The following is a 20,132-nucleotide window of genomic DNA, read 5'->3' on the forward strand; positions in this document are numbered from 1 at the left end:
GTCAGCCAATCAATGTCATCCTTGGCCACCTATCAGGAGTCACCAGCAAACACTATTACCGGAGATTTTGAAGATTCTTTCACCAGATGCTGTCATCCTGTTCAGTGTTGTGATTTAACAATTACTTCTCTGGTTCAGCTATTGTTTGACTTCATCTCTGGACCAACATGTGTACATTTGCATTTTGAAAAAAGAGCCATTTTTCTTATCTAATGGAAAACCACCAGAACTGAAACAAACTGGTTTCCTCAGGTTATGGTTCCCATGAGGTGACATGCTCGCAGGCAGTGTCCTTACCTTCACGTAGAGCTGCTGAAACTCCTCGAGGTTCAGCCTCCCGCTCGGACAGTCCTTGAGGAAGCCCTTGTACCACTGCTTGAGCTCATGCTCATTGAACTCCGTGCTCTTCACCAGGTCCTCCATGACTTCGGGGGCCAGTTTGCTATTCTGCTTCCCCATTCTGCCTGAAGGAAAGCAAATTGATGCAATTAGCTGTGGCTTTGGTCATTTCAAACTTGATTAGGAGCCAACCTAGAGTTCTTGGTGGGAACTCCCTCCAATGTGTCTGATCAAGTCTCCCCAAGCCTGCCTCTACCTATTTGCTGTCATAGGAAAGATCAGAGGGAAATAGACTCTTGTATCAGTGGGAAGGGCTGTAGAACTCACCCTCCTCATCTTCATGTCATTTTCCATATGACATTGACTCCAGAGTGGAAAGACAGTCATCTTTTTTATGCTAGGTCAAAGGAATCCATTTTTCTTCTCCTTTTATGAATTACAATTCATTAGCACCTGCTGCCCAGGTGTCTAATTCTACATTTAGTTACATGAAATGGGATTACTGACAAGAATAATAAGAAGGCTTTATAATCAAATGATCAAGAAATGCTTGGAAAATTGATCAGCAATTGTAGGGAGTCTCAATTAGTACAATAAAGTTACAGCACGTATTTTAATGAAAACAGCTCATTTTTTAAAAAGTCATATTAATTCCACTTCACCTCTCATCTTTGCACATTCCTACAGCATTCTCTTCAGAGTTGATAATCTCTTTGTTTACTCTAGGGATTGGTTGGTCAAATTTGTGGTGATATAATTTCAGATTGCTATTATTCTGGATAGTAAAGGAAAATAACATTGCATTAAATTATGACACCTACAGTAATTATGTGGCAGGTTGTGTGGCCAACATCACAGTAGAATGTAGTGGAATAGGGCATATTTGGAATCATTCCTTATCTTGGTTCCTGAGTTGGCCATTTATTATATACATCTGTGTTATTTAGAACAATATTAATAAACTCTGCTATCTTTAATTTCTTTGCTAATAAAGCAGAGATAATAATATTCTTTCAGATTTATCTGGATGGCTAATTAAAAAATAAGTAGATAAACAAGGACCAAAAATACTCCAAAAGGAAAAAGGTGTTGCATTAGTGAAGGAAAAATAAGGATAATTATAAAAAAAAGTCCTTGGGCCCTGCACCTGCATGGGAGACCAGGAAAAGCACCTGGCTCCTGGCTTCGGATCAGCGTGGTGTGCCGGCCGCAGTGGCCATTGGAGGGTGAACCAACGGCAAAGGAAGACCCTTCTCTCTGTCTCTCTCACTGTTCACTCTGCCTGTCAAAAAAAAAATTCCTTTTAATTCTATCTTTTTGAGGATAAAACATAATCAATTAACCAAAAATTGATCTAAAAAGTCAAGTTAAACTTGAAAAAAATCTGAAAGACCACCGAAACAAACAAAGTATGAGATGATCTCTGTAAGCTGGTGAGAGCATTCTGAATCAGGTTTTGAGGAATTTACCCAAGTGGATCCAGGCTTCCCAGGAGCTTGAGACAAATTCTCTCCTAGGCTCTAGGCAGGTTTCCACTTGCAACAAACCAGAAGGGATAATCTCATCACATACTATTGTCACTATTTTTTTTTTTTTACCTTCTCCTAAAACTGATTCCACACCCATTGGCAGCTTCTTGCCCTACATTGAGCAATTCTTTCACTGTAATGAAAGCAAAGCACTCTGCTTTCAGGGATCATTTCCACGGCCGCACCCTCCCAGTAACACACAATGTGGCTCCATGAGACCTTTAAGATGAGCATTTATCTTCCAAATGCTCATCTTTCAGAGAAAGGACCTGAGGATCTGCGACAGTGCCCTCATTATGGTGCATCTCTACCTATTTTTGTTCTTAATTTCAAGCTCCAACTCTGTTATTAGCAACTGTCTCTTAATTATAGGTTACTGTGGGATTCCACAGCTGGATATGGAGATCAAGTGGGTACTCAGGAGTCAAGTTTAATTAATCTGGGTAAGAAAACTGTAATTCATAGTTATCCTGAAAATCAGGAGATGTATTGCCAATTCTTTCTTGCTTTGGCCTTTTTGGTAGAGAATGACAAACTTGATTATCAAACTAGAATTTCACCTAGCAGTATGGGGTATTGAAAATTAAGGTTGGAGAAGGTGCTATATAAAGCACTTCACAAACTATCTTTAACTCCAGGACAACTAAGCAATAGGGATTTGGGAAGCTCCCTGAGGCTGAGAATACTTTGGTAGCTTGTACATGATTGCACAATGCAGTTCCATGAATACATGCAGTTCCAGAATTTGAACTTGGAGCTACAAGACAACAAAGCATGACCATAGATAAATAAGTGAAGAGAAGGCATTTTAAGATGAGGAATGAAAGCAGCAAAAGCAAGAAGGTCTGAAACAGCTGAGTCACTGCCAAGAAGGGATAGAAGTGGGATCCATCACTTGGCAGACTGGCTGCCTTGTTTGGAAAACACGGTTAGAAGAACCAAAACCGAAATCTCAGAAGTGACTTTATATTAATGATGGGAAGGTGGATTAAAGATTAAGAAAAAGCACCCCCCCCAAGTACTTTTACAAGTTCAACAACACATCAGTTCTGTTGGGCAAGAAAGCTTGGATTCTCCATGGATCATTTATGATGTCTCAAACCATTCTGGCTGAGTGGGAGGAGGGTGGTCTCGGACACAGAGTGTTGCCAGGATCATGAATCACAGGTTTGGAGACTCAAATCCATGACTTCATGCCTTTTGGTTACATGTTATAGTCAGTACCTTCCCCCAGGTGACTGGTGATGGGTGGATCACACAGAAAATCAAAGTCTAGCCTGGCTCAGGGTGGTGCTCCAGTTGCCCTCATCTGGCCTCATCTGTTCTTACCTGGATCAGCTCCATCCCTGGGCTCCCTGGCTCCAACACACCCTCCACATGTCTGCCTCAGTGAGTTTCTGAAATATACGCCTGGCCATCTGATTAACTCCCTAAAATCCACAATTTTTCTCCTGTGTCCTCAGCACGCAATTCCATCTCCTTCACATGGCACAGGTCCTGCCTATCAGTATCCTTATTTTCTGCCTGTCTTTTCACTCCACGTGCCAGCAATAATTAGCTGTTGCTGTTTTTAGAATTTGCATGCATCTGCACTATCACGGCCCCGCATGTGCTGTTCTCTCTTCCTAGCACGATTCCCACTTTGTCTTCTCAGCAGACATCATCCCCTTGGTTAAGTAGTCTCAGCTCCCTTCCCACCTCCTCTGAGAAACTCTCATGGTGGACTTAGACACCATTTGTTCTTGATATCGCCCATCCCTGGGTAAGCTTTGATGTTCATGATTTATTTCTCTACTGGACTGCAGGTTTCTTGTCTGTTATCAACCTTTGTTTCCCTGGTAATTTATCCTAAGTGCCAACAAATTTTTTTGAGGCTATGAATAAATGAGGGGGACTGAGGCATTTGGTATATTTCTTCCCAGGAAAATCCATCTCACATTCTATATGAGAGGGGAGTCAATGCAATCATAAGTATAACTGAGTCAGCAGGTGGGAGACACGTATCATTTAACTCTGGGAGGCAGCCAGTCCCCCCTGGAGATTGTTCCCCTGTCTTCATCACTAAATTTTGAACACCTTGAAGGCAGGCCTGCGTCCTTTTACCTCAGTGTCCTCAGTAACTGGCATGAAAGTGTTGCCTAGTAATGTGTGATAAATGAAAGGAAGTGTGGGCGGACTACTGCTCCCATTTTACGCCTGCTGTTGCAGGCTGCAATGATACCAGTCAAGTAGTGTCTTTCATTAGGAGGGGCAGGGTGACGGAAAGGACAAAAGTGACAGTAAGTCTTACAACATCTCCTGTAAAGAGACACCAAGACATAATCTGAGAAGTATTCACGTCAGTTCTGCCTTCAACATACTCTGTGATCTTGGGCAAATCCTTCCCTCCTCCTCACTCAGTTTCCCATGTAAAAAATGAGCAAGTTGGAGCAGAGGATCTTTAAGGCCCTTCCAACTCCACTATTCACTGATTTGCAACATGGATTTTACAGCCATGAAAACGTGAGTCAGACTTGAGATGGGCTGGTCTCAGCACCTGCTGACTCTGCAAATTCCTTACCTGAGAATCCTCCTCCTGCACTTGAGTGCTATTACCCAGGAAGGGAGGGGAATGTAGACTTTTAAGCTGAGGTCACAGACTGTAACATCGAAGCCAGCTCAGCCCCAAACTCAAAAGACTTTCTCATTGCTCGAGTTGCAGTAGTGAGAAGCCCAGGGCTGGGCACAAAATAGTACTGACATACAGTGGGCAAAAGAACTCCATTTGGACTGAGCCCTGGGACAGGAGAGCCAGTACTGTGACTTAATTCAAATGATACTTGGAAAAGGTATCATTTTTGTATAGAAAATACTTTTGTGCAAAGGAATTTACCCATATAACACTGCCATAAAAAAGAGAGTTATTATTCCCATTTTACTGATGGGAACTTTGAGGGACAGAATGATTAATATACCCCAGCTCAACCAGCTAGTAATGTCTTAGTAAGGGATAGGGTATTTCTTTCCTCTTTTGCTTTCCTAATACAAGCTATTATCTTCTCTTGCAACCATCTCCAAGCTGGCCGTCTTGCCTTGAGTTTTCGTTTGCTGCTCATCCTTGTCTTCCCCTGTATTGATAACAAGTTCCAGGGAGGAAGAGGTCATCTGCCCTCTGGAGACAACCAGGAGAACTCCCTGGAAGAAGTAGAGACAATGAGGGACCAAGAAGCACACATGGGGGCCGGCGTTGTGGTGCAGCGGGTTAAAGCCCTGGCCTGAAGTGCCGGCATCCAATGTGGAAACCGGTTTGAGTCCCGGCTGTTTCTCTTCCAATCCAGCTCTCTGCTATGGCCTGGGAAAGCAGTAGAAGATGGCCCAAGTCCTGGGCCCCTGCACCCATGTGGGAGACCCGGAAGAAGCTCCTGGCTCCTGGCTTTGGATTGGGTGCAGCCCCAGCCATTGTGGCCATGTGGGGAGTGAACCAGTGGATGGAAGACCTCTCTCTCTGTCTCTACCTCTCTCTGTAACTCTTTCAAATACATAGAATAAATCTTATAAAAAAGAAGCACACATGAACATCTCTTCTCCACAAACTCTGGGTATTAGAGAGGATTAGATGTTTGTGTGTGTGAGAGAGAGAGAGTGATTGTGTGTGTGTGTGTATGTGTGTTAATCCAATTTCCCAGGACATCCTAGAGCCTGTTGATTCTGAGGCACCAGGACTTCACTCCCAGCTCCTTGCAAGTCATTTAGCAATCAGCCTGGCTGAATCTTAGTGAGATTCATCAACAGTCTGAGTGGCTGAGAACAGTCTGGCCACATGGGCAGGTACACAGCAGAATAAACACATCAGTGGGGAAACAGAGAAGATGCTGTCATGCTCAGGTTTAGACTCTTGCCTAAAAGGCCCCGTTCTAACTATTCTATCTAAACCTCGCCCCTCCTGCAAGACTCTGTTCCGATCCTGTCTTCCTCATGATACCTCCCCACCTGCTGTCATTACTCCTTGTCTGGATGTCATGGTTTTGTGTCACTGATGACCCAGGGCACAATTAAACACCCAGGCAGAAACACTCTGGACAACTCTGTTGGGCAGACTTTTAGAAGCATCTTCCCTGGGAAAGGTGCTGGGCTAGGCATGGCGGGATGTAAAGAGAGGACACAGTTCCAAGGGTGAAGGGCTCAGACCTGGATGCAGGAGACATTCACAGCTCTTGAAATGTGAGGCCTGGCCGGCGCCGCAGCTCAATAGGCTAATCCTCTGCCTTCGGCGCCAGCACACCGGGTTCTAGTCCCGGTCGGGGCACTGGATTCTGTCCCGATTGCCCCTCTTCCAGGCCAGCTCTCTGCTATGGCCTGGGAGTGCAGTGGAGGATGGCTCAGGTCCTTGGGTCCTGCACCCGCATGGGAGACCAGGAGAAGCACCTGGCTCCTCGCTTTGGATCAGCGCGATATGCCGGCTGCCATTGGAAGGTGAACCAATGGTAAAAGGAAGACCTTTCTCTCTGTCTCTCTCTCCCACTGTCCACCCTGTCTGTAAAAAAAAAAATGTGAGGCCTGATGAAATGAATGTGCACGGTAGACAGCAATGGAGAACAGTGGATGGGCAGAGAGATAAAGTCCCATCAGGTCAGACACCTTCGCTTGTTCAAGTCCCCAGGTGAAAACTCTTACTTAATGCTGCACAAACTTGCCTGAAAACAAGAATCACCCTTGATTGTCTTGTTCGAATACAGCGCCATGGGGCTCTCCCTTGCAGGGAAAACCAAACAGCTAACACGTGATTCAGATGAGCATGATCTGCGATCAACTTGGGAAATGCCACCGTAAAGCCAGAATCTAAATCAGAGAGGCTGGGCTGAGGAGGAAGCCCCCAGAGCAGCACAGATGTCAGATATCTGCTCTTAGGTCCCTTTCTCCCCTCACCTGAAGCCCTGACAAGGTTCACGGCCCCTAGAACCTTTTGCTTGATGGATGGTGTTAGGATTTAAAAAATCACAGAGCTAGGAAAGACCAGACTTTGAAAAAGATTTGCCTCTGGGCTCTTCTGTATCAAGGTCTTTGGTTTTAGGTTGGAGAATTTGAGGCTCAGGAAGGCGAAAAATCCCCCAACATCACATGAGCAGCTGATGGCAGAACTGGGATGAGAGGCCGAGTCTGTTGACATGGCTGGGGTCCCGCCCCCACCCCACAGTGTGCTGTCCCCACGTCAGGCATTCAAAGCCTGTAAGCCACTAGCTTGTTTATCTCTGGCAAGTATGTTGAAACAATCCCCTCACCCTTGGATCCTATAAACAAATGACATTACATTGCTAGTTTCTAGAGACCATTAGAACAGCCCTGGAAACATGCCCCTAGGTTTCCCAGCACGTTGTGTGGGGTTTTCTTTCCTAAGCAAGTCAAGTATCTGACACTTAGGAGCTTTGTGCTCCTCCTGAAGCCAAGGACTCATAACCCCCCTGCAGCATCTCTGAGGGGGACAGTGAGAGGGCAGATCACAGGCTGGCATTTCTTGCTGTGTCTGGGAACCAGAGAAGCAGCAGGAAAAATAAGTCCTTTCGCACTGTGTTCTCTGATGACATTACCTGAAAAACCCAAACCTCGTGGGACTGCAGTTGAGGTTCTGGGCCACGAGGATGAAACAGGAGGGGTGTGTGTAGGGGGGCACAGACTACATCCTTGGGGACTCAAGATAAAGCAAAAGTACTTCTTTGATCTATAATAAATGAGGAAAAATATTTTGATGGCAGTGGCACTGTCAGGACACATGACAAGAGTTCTGTTCAAGAAAAGAGAATAAATACACAAAGGTGAAAACAGAAGCCGGCCCTGGGGATCAACGATCCTATCCAAATTCTTTGCTTCCTAGAGAAGGCCTAAAGCAGTGATGCCAAGGGACAAAGTCAGTTAGTAACAGAGCATAGCAGTGCTCTGGCAGTGAGACCAGTGGGTTGCTGCTGGGCCTAGGCCTTTGATCCTTGGGCACTGAGATGGGCTGACCATCACAGATCTTGCAGAAGTAGAAGAAACCAGTCTAGTATCCAGGTTGCAATTAGTGGCCCTTTTCCTTAGGCTTGGTCCAGGGTCTTCTAGAAAGCTTGAACCAGTTCTCTACGGGTCAGGGGCTAAGAGCTTTGGTGGATGGCACCTCTCTGACTCCAGGCTGAGAGCTGACAGTAGATCTCACAAGGCCGTCCCAAGCTAAAACCCACCTGGGAGCTTGAGAGCCAGGTGCACAGGGACTCTGAACTAGAAAGGGATACAATGACCTGATCAACTTCAGGGGACCAGTCTCAGTTGCCTTCCTCTTCCTCTCCTAGACACAAAGAACATTTCCTGAGCTCCTGGGAAGTGTGATGCAGACCAAAGCAATAGCTGGTACATGGCTGCTGGTCTGTGACTTCAGAAAGCTTAATTTCTGACTCAGTTTCCTTTGTACTCCATCTGGTGGGTTCTCTTTTCTTTCTTTCAAGTCTCAGCACTTCTTTGATTTTTTTACTCAGACTTAGTTTGGTGGGGAGGACAAGTGTGTGCTGAGTCAGGCCTGGGATCAAGTGATGCTCCTTCCAAGTACAAGGTGTGTGACTTTGAAAAGCTACACAGGCCCTGGAGCCTTGTTTTTCTCATTTGTCAAGTGAAAATTATGGTTACTTACATAGAGTTGCCATGAGGATAAATGAGGGAAAGTGTTGAATTCCTTCCAGTGTGCCCCCACAAGGCGGGTGCTCAACAGCAGTAACTATTATTATCCTTGGCATCGAACCCAGCAAACTGGGCTTCTCGAGAGGGTGGAGAGGTGGACATTCCAAGATCCAGCTCCATCCCATCTAGGAGTCATTCTAAGCTGAGTAGCCAACACCAGGCCTGTATGCGTAAACAGAAGTACCCCGAGTACAAAACATGGCCCTGTTGACTCTCCTCTCTTTAAAAATTCTTCTTATCCGACTTGAAAGAACAAAGTCATCTGAGGACCCCACAGTCGCAGCTTAAACATCACTACTGAGTGAAGTTTCCATCCAATTCCTTGCTCACCCACTGAACAGAAGTGTGAGCTGATTAATAGCTGCTAACCTTTCATCTGGGAGTGTTTCAAGCAGCCACCCACTTTTCTGCATCGTATTTTTACTTCCCCGTGCATCCTGTCTCTGAGCATTCTATGTATTTCTGAGAATTGGTTTCTATGAAAGGAAATGGGCCATCTTTGGCAGTGTCAGAACCTCACTAGGTTCTATGAGATAACAGAGGAAATGCTTTCATTAATAATCACAGCCTTCTGTCCAACAGATTGTGTTCTAGGTTGTGCTGCCAAGTCCCTGTGGGGAGGGACCATGGCCCTTATCTTAGAGCAGCAGGGAGCTGCTGAGGGAGAGAGCAGGCCAGGAGTGTCCCACATTACTTGCACATCCCTTGTCATAGGGCTAGGCCTTGATCATCAAGGATGAAGCCTTCTATTTGGTCCCAGCATGAGGACTTGGGTATCTGTTGGGTGACTGGTATGTCCAGTGTCTGCCAACAGTGTCCTTGTCACAGCACACTCTTCTGACCCTTAGGCCAGTGCTCTTTCCCCTTTGAGAGCTGCCTGTACTCACCATGTTCCTAAATTGTTGTCCCTACAGTAATTCTAAAAGGATAGCTTTATTTATGTGGATGTGTCTAAAAATAGATAACTTTGAAATTCTCCTAATGTGGTGGCTTTTTGGAAGCAAATTGCTCTACTTGAAGGAAACTTGGTGCTGAAAACAGATCATTCATTTATTCAACAAACTTTTATTTAGTGTTGTCATATGGTTTTCAAGTCTATTTGTCGGGCAGCTTTTCTGTGAATATAAGGTAATATAGTCACTCACCTGCTAGATATTCCACCATTGTATCCCCCAGTTGCATGAAACTCAACACACTATCCAAACTAGAACTGCTCTTCCTTTTTACCCCCAACCCTGCTTTGTCCTTTCCTCCCCTCTTGGCAAATGTCCTGCCATTTGCCCAAGGTCCCATTTAGAGTCCAAGTGTTATCTTGGATGTCTCTCTCTCCTTCATGTTCCTGTATCTAATCAATTATCAAATTAAGTAATTGGTGGATTCTACTTCCTCCCAATTCCATCTACTTCTCTCTATAGCCACTACCCTAGTTCAAGCCACTGTCTGCTCTCCCCGTGATTATTACAGTAACCTCCTAACTTGCTTCCTTGTGGGAAGTCTGCCTACCTGAAATATTGCACACACTGTGGCTGGAACAACACCATTGCCCTTCTTAAATCCTTCAGTGGCCTCCCCTTAACTCCACTCTGACTCTGAACTCCAACCCTGAGCATAACTTTCTAGACCTGTCCACCTCCATCCTCCCATTCTCTTCCACTCCCTTCTATTCACCTCTAGCCCCTCTGTAGTCTCCTCTCTCCCCATGTTCCCACTCTATGCTACTACTCCCTATGTCATGTTTAACCTCTGATGTGTTTCTTTTTGCTGTTCTTTGCTCAGAGGACAATCTCGGTTCGCTCCATGTGGTCTTTGAATGAACACTCACATTCCAAGATATAGAAGGATACTTTATCTTCAGTTACTTCATTGTCTGGCCTCTTCTTTTCTCTGCTTTGTACTACTATTGTCACTATGTTGTCTGCTACAGAAATATGTATAATATGTGTCTTCCATCTCACCAGCATAGTGGAAAAGTAATTGGTTCACCTCAGCACCTAGTTCAGAGCCCACCACTGAACAGAGAGTCAGGAAATGTTGAGTCAGTAAATTACTATGTAATCCCGCCTGGCTATTAACAGAGCTTATCGGCAAATGTTAAGCGATAGTCTGTGAAATAAAGATCAAAGATGGTTGTGGGAAATGTCATCAGGGAGAGACAAGCCAATGGGTAAAAGAGAGAGCAAGCACACAGACACTTTTGGCCAGGAGTCAGCAGTAAAGCTTCTTTTGGAGCTGATTGGGTGAAGCATGTTCTACAAAGTAGTCCCTCAAAATTATCTCAAGGAATTAATCACACAAATCTGCAGAGACTTACAATTAAACACAAAGTTGTTTATTTCAGCATTATTTAAAAAACTAAAAATTACCTCTTTAAAAACAAGTTAAATGTGCATTGTATGAACTGGCTGAATAAATCTTGGTAGAGCTATACAATGGAAATTATGAAGTTGTTAAGATAGTAAGGTTGCAAGCTGGTGTTTAGCCTAGTGGCTAAGGTGCCAGATCCTACATCTAAGTACCTGGGTTTGAATCCCATCTCTGACTCCTAACTCCAGTTTCCTGCCAATGCATTCCCTGAGAGAAACAGTGATAGGTTCAGCAAACAGATTCGTGCCAACCACCTGGGAGACCTGGGTTGTGTTCATGGTTCCTGGCTTTGGCCCGGCCCACCCCTAGCCATTGCGTTTATTTCAGGGAGTGAATAAGTGTATGAGATACTCTCTCTCTGACCTGTCCTTTCTCTCTCTCCCTCCATCTCTCAAGTAATAACTAAAAAAAAAAAAAAGATTTACATTGATTTATTTGGATTCATATCGACTCAGTGTCACTTATTTAAATCAAAACACAAATCTACCAAAAACTTTGTATATTTTCAAGAATCAACAATTACCTGAGGACAATAATATTTAATACAATAGAATGGAGGAGGACAATGGAAAGTCTAGAAGATAAGGGGAAAATTAGAAGCATATAAGAAAATACAAGAAAGGCTTTATATTGCCAATGATGGCGATGTACCATGGAGTGAGTAATATAACTGACATAAGTGCATGCTAGATGCACTAAAAAGAAAGAAAAAAGAGAGAAGACATTGTAATAGACCGCTAAGTTTAAAAAGTGGGATACTGACATCATAAATAAGAGTGTCAATCGTTAAATCAACAATGGGAGTCACTGTGCACTTACTCCCCATGTAGGACCTCTGTCCTTAATGTGTTGTACTATGCAAATTGATGGTAAAACTACTACCCAAACAGTACTCTATAATTTGTGTGTCTTTGAGGGTGCAGTCTGTTGAAATCTTTACTTAGTATATGCTAAGCTGATCTTCTGTATATAAAGATAATTGAAAATGAATCGTGATGAAGAATGAAATGGGAGAGGGAGTGGGAGATGAGATGGTTGCAGGTGGGAGGGAGGATATGGGGGGAAAAGCCGCTATAATTCAAAAGTTATACTTTGGAAATTTATATTTATTAAATAAAAGTTAAAAACAAAACAAAAAAAGTGGGCAACAAAAATTATGTGTATTATCACTTTGCTTTATGCTGCATTCACTTGCTCAATCTTTTAGGAACTGGAAGTTTGGGCTGTTGATGATTTATACCAAATAATTTTTTGGATGATATTTATTTATTTATTTATTTGAAAGTCAGAAAGAGAGAGAGAACTTCCATCTGCTAGTTCACTCTGCAAGTGGCCACAATAGCTAGGGTTGGGTCACGTCAGAGCTAGGAACTTCATCCAGGTCTCCCATATGGGTGCAGGATCCCAAGGACTTAGCCATCTTCTGCTGCTTTCCTAGGAGCATTAGCAGGGAGCTGAATCCGAAGCAGAATAGCCAGGACTCAAACCAGTGTCCATAGGGCTGGGGGCTTAACCTTCTACACCACAGCACTGGCGCCTTATACCAAAATCTTAACAGTGATGATAACTCCTGGCAGCATAATGGTAATGTTTATTCTCTCTTCAATATGTTTCTAAAGTTTTTATAATGGGTACATGTAATATTGAGTGTAAAAACAGACATTAATAATTTCCATTTCAACAAAGAAATTATAAACAAACTTCTTTCATTCAAAAAAATGATCACTTTCAGGAATACGAGAAAGGAGACTTGTGATATCTTCAACTGGAGATACTCTTTTTTCAAATAACCTACAATAATATTTCAAGATTCATTTTTTAGGCCAAAGACTTTTAATTCTGAGACCCAACACATTTAGCTCTGGGCGAAGTGATGGACATTGAAAAGGCTTCGGAGAACCCTGAACCAACATCGAACACCTTCGAGAAGTAACGGGGAGGCACAGGGGTAGAATTCAGAATCCCTGGTCAGAGTCCCTGACTCTCAGAATCTACCAGGTCAGGACATTTTCATTGTGGCTTGATTTTGTTATCTATGAGGTCCATGGTAACAATGCCACAATGTGCTGTCATGAGATTTAAATAGGATGCAAGGTAGGGAAGAGCTTTGTCAATGCAAAATCACAATGATAATTATGATGGTTGAAATACAAATGTGAAAGATTTTAAAATTCAAAGACAAAAAGTTGATGGCTTCATAGATCATCACTTCTGGGTGCCCAAGAGTGGATCCAAGGTTTTGCAATAAAATCCAGAAAAGAATCTGCCTGAAGGACTAGAGAAAGTTCCAAGAAGGCTTTGGAACCAGTTAGTTCCCTGAGTCACCCTCCTCTGCCTTCATTCAAGGAAGTAAGAAATGGTGAAGGCAAAGCCCAACATTCTGGGGCCGCTACCTCACACTGTTGACTGATCTCCCCAGGAAAATTTTCCAGGGCCCTCCCAAAGGACTGCATGTATTTTCTGTGCTTCAGTAGGTTCAAGGGACCACATCTAAAGCACCAGAGCTAGGTTTCAGTCCCAACTCTGTCAGTGTTTTCCATGTGGCCCGTGGAGCCTTTGCAGAAGTCTGTGTCCTCCTGGAGCTTCAGTTTTCTCACCTATATAAGTTCTATGAACATGTCTTCCTTCCCTAATTGGCCAAGTCATTGTAAGGAACAGATCATAGAGGCAGTATGTGAATTGTAAGATTGCTTCTATCTCTTGATCAAATGCACTTTGCATGACATATCAGGAATGAAAACAAGACCCAGATATAGAGAAAGAGGCAGGCTTTGTTAGGCAAGGATGAAGAGAAGGTGTAGAATGAAGGAGAGAGACAGCCATGGAAGCGAGACAGAAAAGAAGCTGGAAGAAGAGGAGAAGGAGAAGCACACCCCAGGGCCTCTCCTCGGAGTTTTGGGTGATGGATGGAAAGGGCATATTTACCAAAGATTGCAGGAGGAGTGCTGACCCTCTCCAGTGAGGATCCTGTCTTTGATGTGTTTCCAGCTCTGAATTAGGCTCACCCTGTCCTTGCTGGGCCTTTGTGAAGTATCCAGCAAAGCTGGAACAAAGCACTTTATTGTGGGGCATGAAAAATATCTTAGCTGAAAGGGACAATGCCAAGGCTAGGAGGGCTAAAATTAGACCTTCCGGTTATGTTTGACTTGGCATTCATGTGCACAGGCTGCTAATATGGCACCCTCCACCTGCCTCTCTCCCAGTCGTGGCCTTCTGAGAGCACAGGTAACATGTGCTGAAGGAGAAGAAGTGCTGCTTCCTCTGGCACCCTGTGGGGATGACAAATGCTTCTGGGCTGGTGTCACTGCCACTTAGAGAAGAGGGTTGAGTAATCCTTAGTTTGGAGAGATATGTTTCCACATCAGCTAATTTGTGGATAAAATCATACTGCTTCTTCCAATTACTATGCCACCTTACCATGTTGCAACCCAAAAGAAGCCTCAAGACAATCATATATTTGAACCTTATCTTTACCTTTCTCTAAGAATTTACAGCTTCACTGATGTAACCATTGGAAAATCCAAAGAACCAGTTATCAGTGTCTTATATCATGCTGCTGAGCAGTGTCATTCCCAGGAAAGGGCTGGGCCCTGGTGGTAGACTGAGGAGCTGAGATCTCCAGTGACAATTTCCACTAGCTGGTGCCTTTGGGAAAGTTCTGGAGACTTGCTAATCTCATTCTTCAATATTAAATTTTATACATTAATACCTCTAACAACTCAAAATATTAAACAAAATAATAGATTTACATGACTGCTATTTAGTAGAAATGAACATCGTTTGTATTCACAAGTACTTACTATGTGTTTATGGATTACCTAACCTCATAATTCTGATTTTATGAAGTAGACACCACTAAGTTTTATTTCACAGTTGAGGTAAATAGGGCTTAGAGAGTTTAAAATACTTGTCCAAAGCCACAGAGCAAGAATATGGTGGAGTTGGGATTTCAGCCCTACTGGGCTCTGTTATAACAGCAATTGTAAGCTATTCTGCCTGATTAAAGGAGATGAGAAACAAGAAAGTCAGTCCTAGAACAAACCCCATGATTTCAAGATTCACCACTCTCCCTTCCTTGCCTCAATCTCGCCCTTATCTATATACTTTTCTCTGAAGTGAAGAACTTCAGGGTATACCAAGGCTTGGACAATTTCCTCACAATGTCTGCTTCTAGCCCTCAAGAGGATGGAAAGCGATTTGGATGCTAAATGAGAGGAGCAATTGAAAGAACAGAGAATGTTTAGCCTGGAGAAGCAAAGACTGCAGAGAGGAAATCTGAGCTCTCCTCACAGCATTGCAGAATATTGTGGCACAAAAATAGACCTATAGATCGGCATAGCAGAGTGGAGAGTCTAGAAATAGATCCAGCTATACACAATCACTTAGTATATGATCAAGGAAGCTTTTCAGAACAAGTGGGAAGGGAAATGTAATTTTGTGAGTGATGTCATCACTCCTTGATAGCAATTTGATGAAAAAACTAACAGAACCACACCATATACGATGTCTTAAAAAGTAATTAACAACCATTTGGGATAAGGACGTATATAAAACAAGTTACACTATTAAATATCAATATGAAAATTGACATTAAAGAGTGAGACCCTACAGACATTAGGAACAAAACATTAAGATACTTAGGAATAAATTTGTGCCAGAACTTCGTGTAGAAAACTATAGAACGTCATTGAAAAAGAAAATCGAGCAAGTTGAAAACCAACTGAAAGTCTTCTTAAAGCATTAATACTCTTCTCATTATGTAAACATTCAATTCAATTGTTTTAAGTTTGTGAAACTTGATAAAACTTATTCTAAAGTTCAAAGTGGAAAAGCACTGAGTCAGGAATACTTAAGGCCAGTTTGAAGAAAAGCAAGGAAAGAGTTCTGCTCCACCCAACAGCTCAGCCTCTTCTAAAGCTACACTACTTGGAGAGTGTGGGACTAGGACAAGAATGAAAAAGTAAAACAATGTACTAGAAGAGAGAGTTAATAATTTTGGAACTTCATATGTGATATAATTTTGGAACCATTATATGTGATAGTGGATGCCTAATTCAATGCTATGGAAGGAAAAGTAGAGTCAATAACATTACAGGATAATTAGATCTCCATATCATACCACATCTCTATCATAAAAATGCACTTCAGGTTGATTAAAATGCAAATTAAATACAATGTACACAAATAATGGTAAAATATTGATACAACTGATTACCTCAAAATTGAAAACTTTATTTTTAAGAAAAAAGCAACCATGGGCAAAATTAAATATGAAGATATTTCAGAAAGTTCATGAAATGTGCATATTATGAAAAACTGCATAGATTTCAAAATTTTTTGTAACAAAATATACTTACCTTTTAATTCTGTTTTCTATGAACTTTTTGAAGTATCCTGATAAGTAACAATCAAGGAAAGATATCTAAAATTTATATAACCAAGTATTTATATTCAGACTATATTCCAAATCATAGATAAGAAAAAGACAATCCTATTGAAAAATAAACAAAGTCTATGAACAAATAATTTACTGAGAAGACAACCTAAATGACCAATAAAAAGTAAGGAAGTGGGAATTATGAAGGACCATTTTGTATGATCAGTTTAGAAAGAAAAAATCTTTTCAATATGCTGATACCAAAGTTGTAGAGAAACATGGATGAACTCTTTAATATATTGCTGGTAGAAATGCAGTTTGTTGGGGCTGGCGTGGTGTAGTGGGTAAAGCTGCTGCCTGCAATGCTGGCATCCCATATGGGCACTGGTTTGAGTCCTAGCTGTTCCACTTTCAATCCAGGTCTCTGCTAATGTGCCTGGGAAAATCAACAGAAAATGGCCCACCTGCTTGGACCCCTGCACCCATGTGGGAGACGTGGAAGAAGCTCTTGGCTTCAGCCTGGCCCAACCCTAGCTATTGCGGCCATTTGGGGAGTGAAACAGCAGATGGAAAATCTCTCTCTCTCTCTGTCTCTCCTTCTCTCTCTCTATAACCATGTCTTTCAAATAAATAAAAACAAATCTTAAAAAAAAAAACCCACAATCTGTTAAATATTCTTGGAAGAACAATTTGGTAATATCCAACAAAACAGAAATTCTATGTGTATATACAACATCATCCAGCAATTCCATTTCAACATAAACACACAGGGAACGTGTGAAAAATGTACACTGTGACTTTGTAATGGAAACAAAAAAGATAACTTAAATGTCCATCAAATGGGAATAATTAAGTTGAGGGATAATCACATAATGAAATGCTATACAGAAATGAAAATGAATGAATATTATATGAATAAAAAGAATAATCTAAACATATTGTTTGAGAGAAGCAAATTGGAGAATGTTACTTACAGTATGATGTCATCTCCCTAAATACTAACAACAAGGGTTGGCACTTGGTCTAGTGTTTAAGCCGCCTCTACTCCACTCTGGAGCACCTGGATTTGATACCCAGTTTGCTCCTGATACCAGTTTCTTGCTAATGCAGACCCTAAGAAGCAGTAAAGAGGGCCCAGCTAGTCAGGTTCTTGCCACACACACGTGGGAGACCTGGATTGAGTTTCGAGCTCCTGATTTTGACCGTGGCACAGCCCTGCCTGTTGTGGACATTTGGGGACTGAACCAATGCATGGGAGCTTTCTCTCCCTCTCTAATTGAAAAGAAATACAAACAGCAGTCAAAATGATACTTCAAAACTGCACCTTTTGTCAAAAAAAAAAAAAGAAAGAAAGAAAAAAGAAAGAAAGAAAATAAAAAAAAAACCAGTCAGTATTCATGAAGAAAATGCTTACCAAAATTCAACAGAGTGATTGTTTCTGAGGAAGAAGGGAGACACATAGGATTGAGAAGAGAAATGAAATGATTTCAAAATATGAAAAGGCACTGCTATTTCTAGTCTCTGGAGAATACTTCAATGGGTATTTATCATTACTCTGACTTTTCTGTGTGGTTGAAATTTTTCATAATAAAAAATAATGTATTTTCTTTTAAAGCATTTTGTAATTCAGATTCTCTCTATTCCGGACTCAGATTTTACAATGAAGACTGACTAATCAAATGGCCTTCTATGATTCTGAATAAAGTTTTCCTCTAGCTATCATCATAGAGAGCAATCATGCTCATTTCAAAGAAGACATGTGGTAGAATATGAAAGAAAAAAATGTGCCAGAACTGTAAAAAGTTAACTGACCAAATGCATGTCTGTTTTAAGTTGAGGAAAGATACATTTCTCTTTCCTCACTACTGGTAATTCTCAAGTGATTTCATTTTTGCATTGTATTAAATTTGTATCACAAATTAAAATGGAAATCCAAGTTAGTTTCCATAGTTTTGTGACTCCTTTGTGAGAACTGCACCTGCACCTGCAGTTAATATCTTTAAGCTGGTTTTTGCAACTACCTGTTTACTTATCTGACTCCTCTGGGTTCCTGGATCACATCGAAAGTGGGAACCCCGTCTTGCTCATCCATGGCTGCACCACGCGGACATCCAGCAAGGGTTTTAAAAGAAGACTTAACACAATTTCTATTTTTATCTGTGAATGGGGATAGTGGACACAGAAACCTTACAAAAATTTGTAAGGTAGTGAGATATTCTGATCTTTTGAAGTTCTGAGACAGAGTCAAAAAAGCTGCAGGAGGGTAACTTCAAGTTGTCTGCTTCCTGCCGTTGTACTAAGCACGTAAAATGAGATATGGTTCCTTATAGTTCCTATTGCTTTACAGACTCCTAAGTATCAGTATTGAAATAATTTCTTTTTCTTTCTTTCTTTCTTTTTTTTTTTTTTGACAGGCAGAGTGGACAGTGAGGGAGAGAGAGATAGAGAGAAAGGTCTTCCTTTTTGCCGTTGGTTCACCCTCCAATGGCCGCCATAGCCGGTGCACTGCGGCCGGCGCACCACGCCGATCTGATGGCAGGAGCCAGGTACTTCTCCTGGTCTCCCATGGGGTGCAGGGCCCAAGCACCTGGGTCATCCTCCACTGCACTCCCTGGCCACAGCTGAGAGCTGGCCTGGAAGAGGGGCAACCGGGACAGAATCTGGTGCCCCGACCAGGACTAGAACCTGGTGTGCAGGCGCCACAAGGCGGAGGATTAGCCTAGTGAGCCGCGGTGCCGGCTGGAATAGTTTCTTAACAGTTACTCTGAACAACCTCATGAGATTGTGTAATTAAGTTCCATTTAATGACAAATGTACATTTCATTGCCCAAATGGAACTTGATCTTTGGCCAACTATCTGTACATAGCTTCTTGCAGTTTTAAGCCCTGAAAATGCATTTTAGGTTGGAAGGACTCAAGCAAGACTCAAAGGTGTTTGCCAGGCCACATAGCAAAATACTTAACAATCAGAAATAGGGGTTAGAATGAATCAGAAGAAAGCTGCTGTCTTGTTTTCCTGAAAAATCTTTTTTCTAAACATTTTTGTTTTATTTTATTTTGCACTTGATACATTTAAAAAATCAAACCAAATTCCTTTGTGAACCAAAGAAGAAAACTAGAAAAATGAGATGGAGAAGAGTGAACTCTGAAGCAGGTGAATGTCCTCTGTATCAGCACTATGTAAAAAAGAATAGGCGGGCCGGCGCCGCGGCTCACTAGGCTAATCCTCCGCCTAGCGGCGCCGGCACACCGGGTTCTAGTCCCGGTCGGGGCACCGGATTCTGTCCCCGTTGCCCCTCTTCCAGGCCAGCCCTCTGCTGTGGCCAGGGAGTGCAGTGGAGGATGGCCCAGGTGCTTGGGCCCTGCACCCCATGGGAGACCAGGAAAAGCATCTGGCTCCTGGCTCCTGCCATCGGATCAGCGCGGTGCGCTGGCCGCAGCGCGCCGGCCGCGGCGGCCATTGGAGGGTGAACCAACGGCAAAAGGAAGACCTTTCTCTCTGTCTCTCTCTCTCACTGTCCACTCTGCCTGTCAAAAAAAAAAAAAAAAAAAAAAAAAAGAATAGGCGGCTTGTTAAGAGATCAGACATAAAAGTGTCAGATAATCACAGTAATTCACTTTAAGCATTAGGATGATGAGTATTTTATTGTAACATCTTTCAGATTCCTTATCATTGTCAAAGATTACCTTTACAATGGAACTGTACATTGGACATACTATTGAAAAAGGGCTTACAAATTCACATAGTAGAAAGACAGTTTTCAAATATTTAACAGTTACCTATTTACTTTGAATCTTGGGAGCTCTCTCGACTGGCCTCAAGTTAGCCAACTTGATGGATT

At 42.4% G+C, this 20,132-nt stretch overlaps 1 protein-coding gene across 1 annotated transcript in view; it reads right to left on the reverse strand.

Moving 5' to 3' along the window:
• The window catches only part of VSNL1 (visinin like 1), a 112,614-nt gene that overhangs the window by 67,830 nt on the left and 24,652 nt on the right, over positions 1 to 20,132 (reverse strand). Inside the window, exon 2 of the mRNA XM_002710036.5 lies at positions 298 to 464. Within this exon, the coding sequence (XP_002710082.1) occupies positions 298 to 459 (162 nt within the window). The 5' untranslated portion in view covers positions 460 to 464. The remainder of the gene's footprint in view (positions 1 to 297; positions 465 to 20,132) is intronic.

Source organism: Oryctolagus cuniculus, chromosome 2 (genome assembly GCF_964237555.1).
Source record: "Oryctolagus cuniculus chromosome 2, mOryCun1.1, whole genome shotgun sequence".
Classification (NCBI taxonomy): domain Eukaryota; kingdom Metazoa; phylum Chordata; class Mammalia; order Lagomorpha; family Leporidae; genus Oryctolagus; species Oryctolagus cuniculus.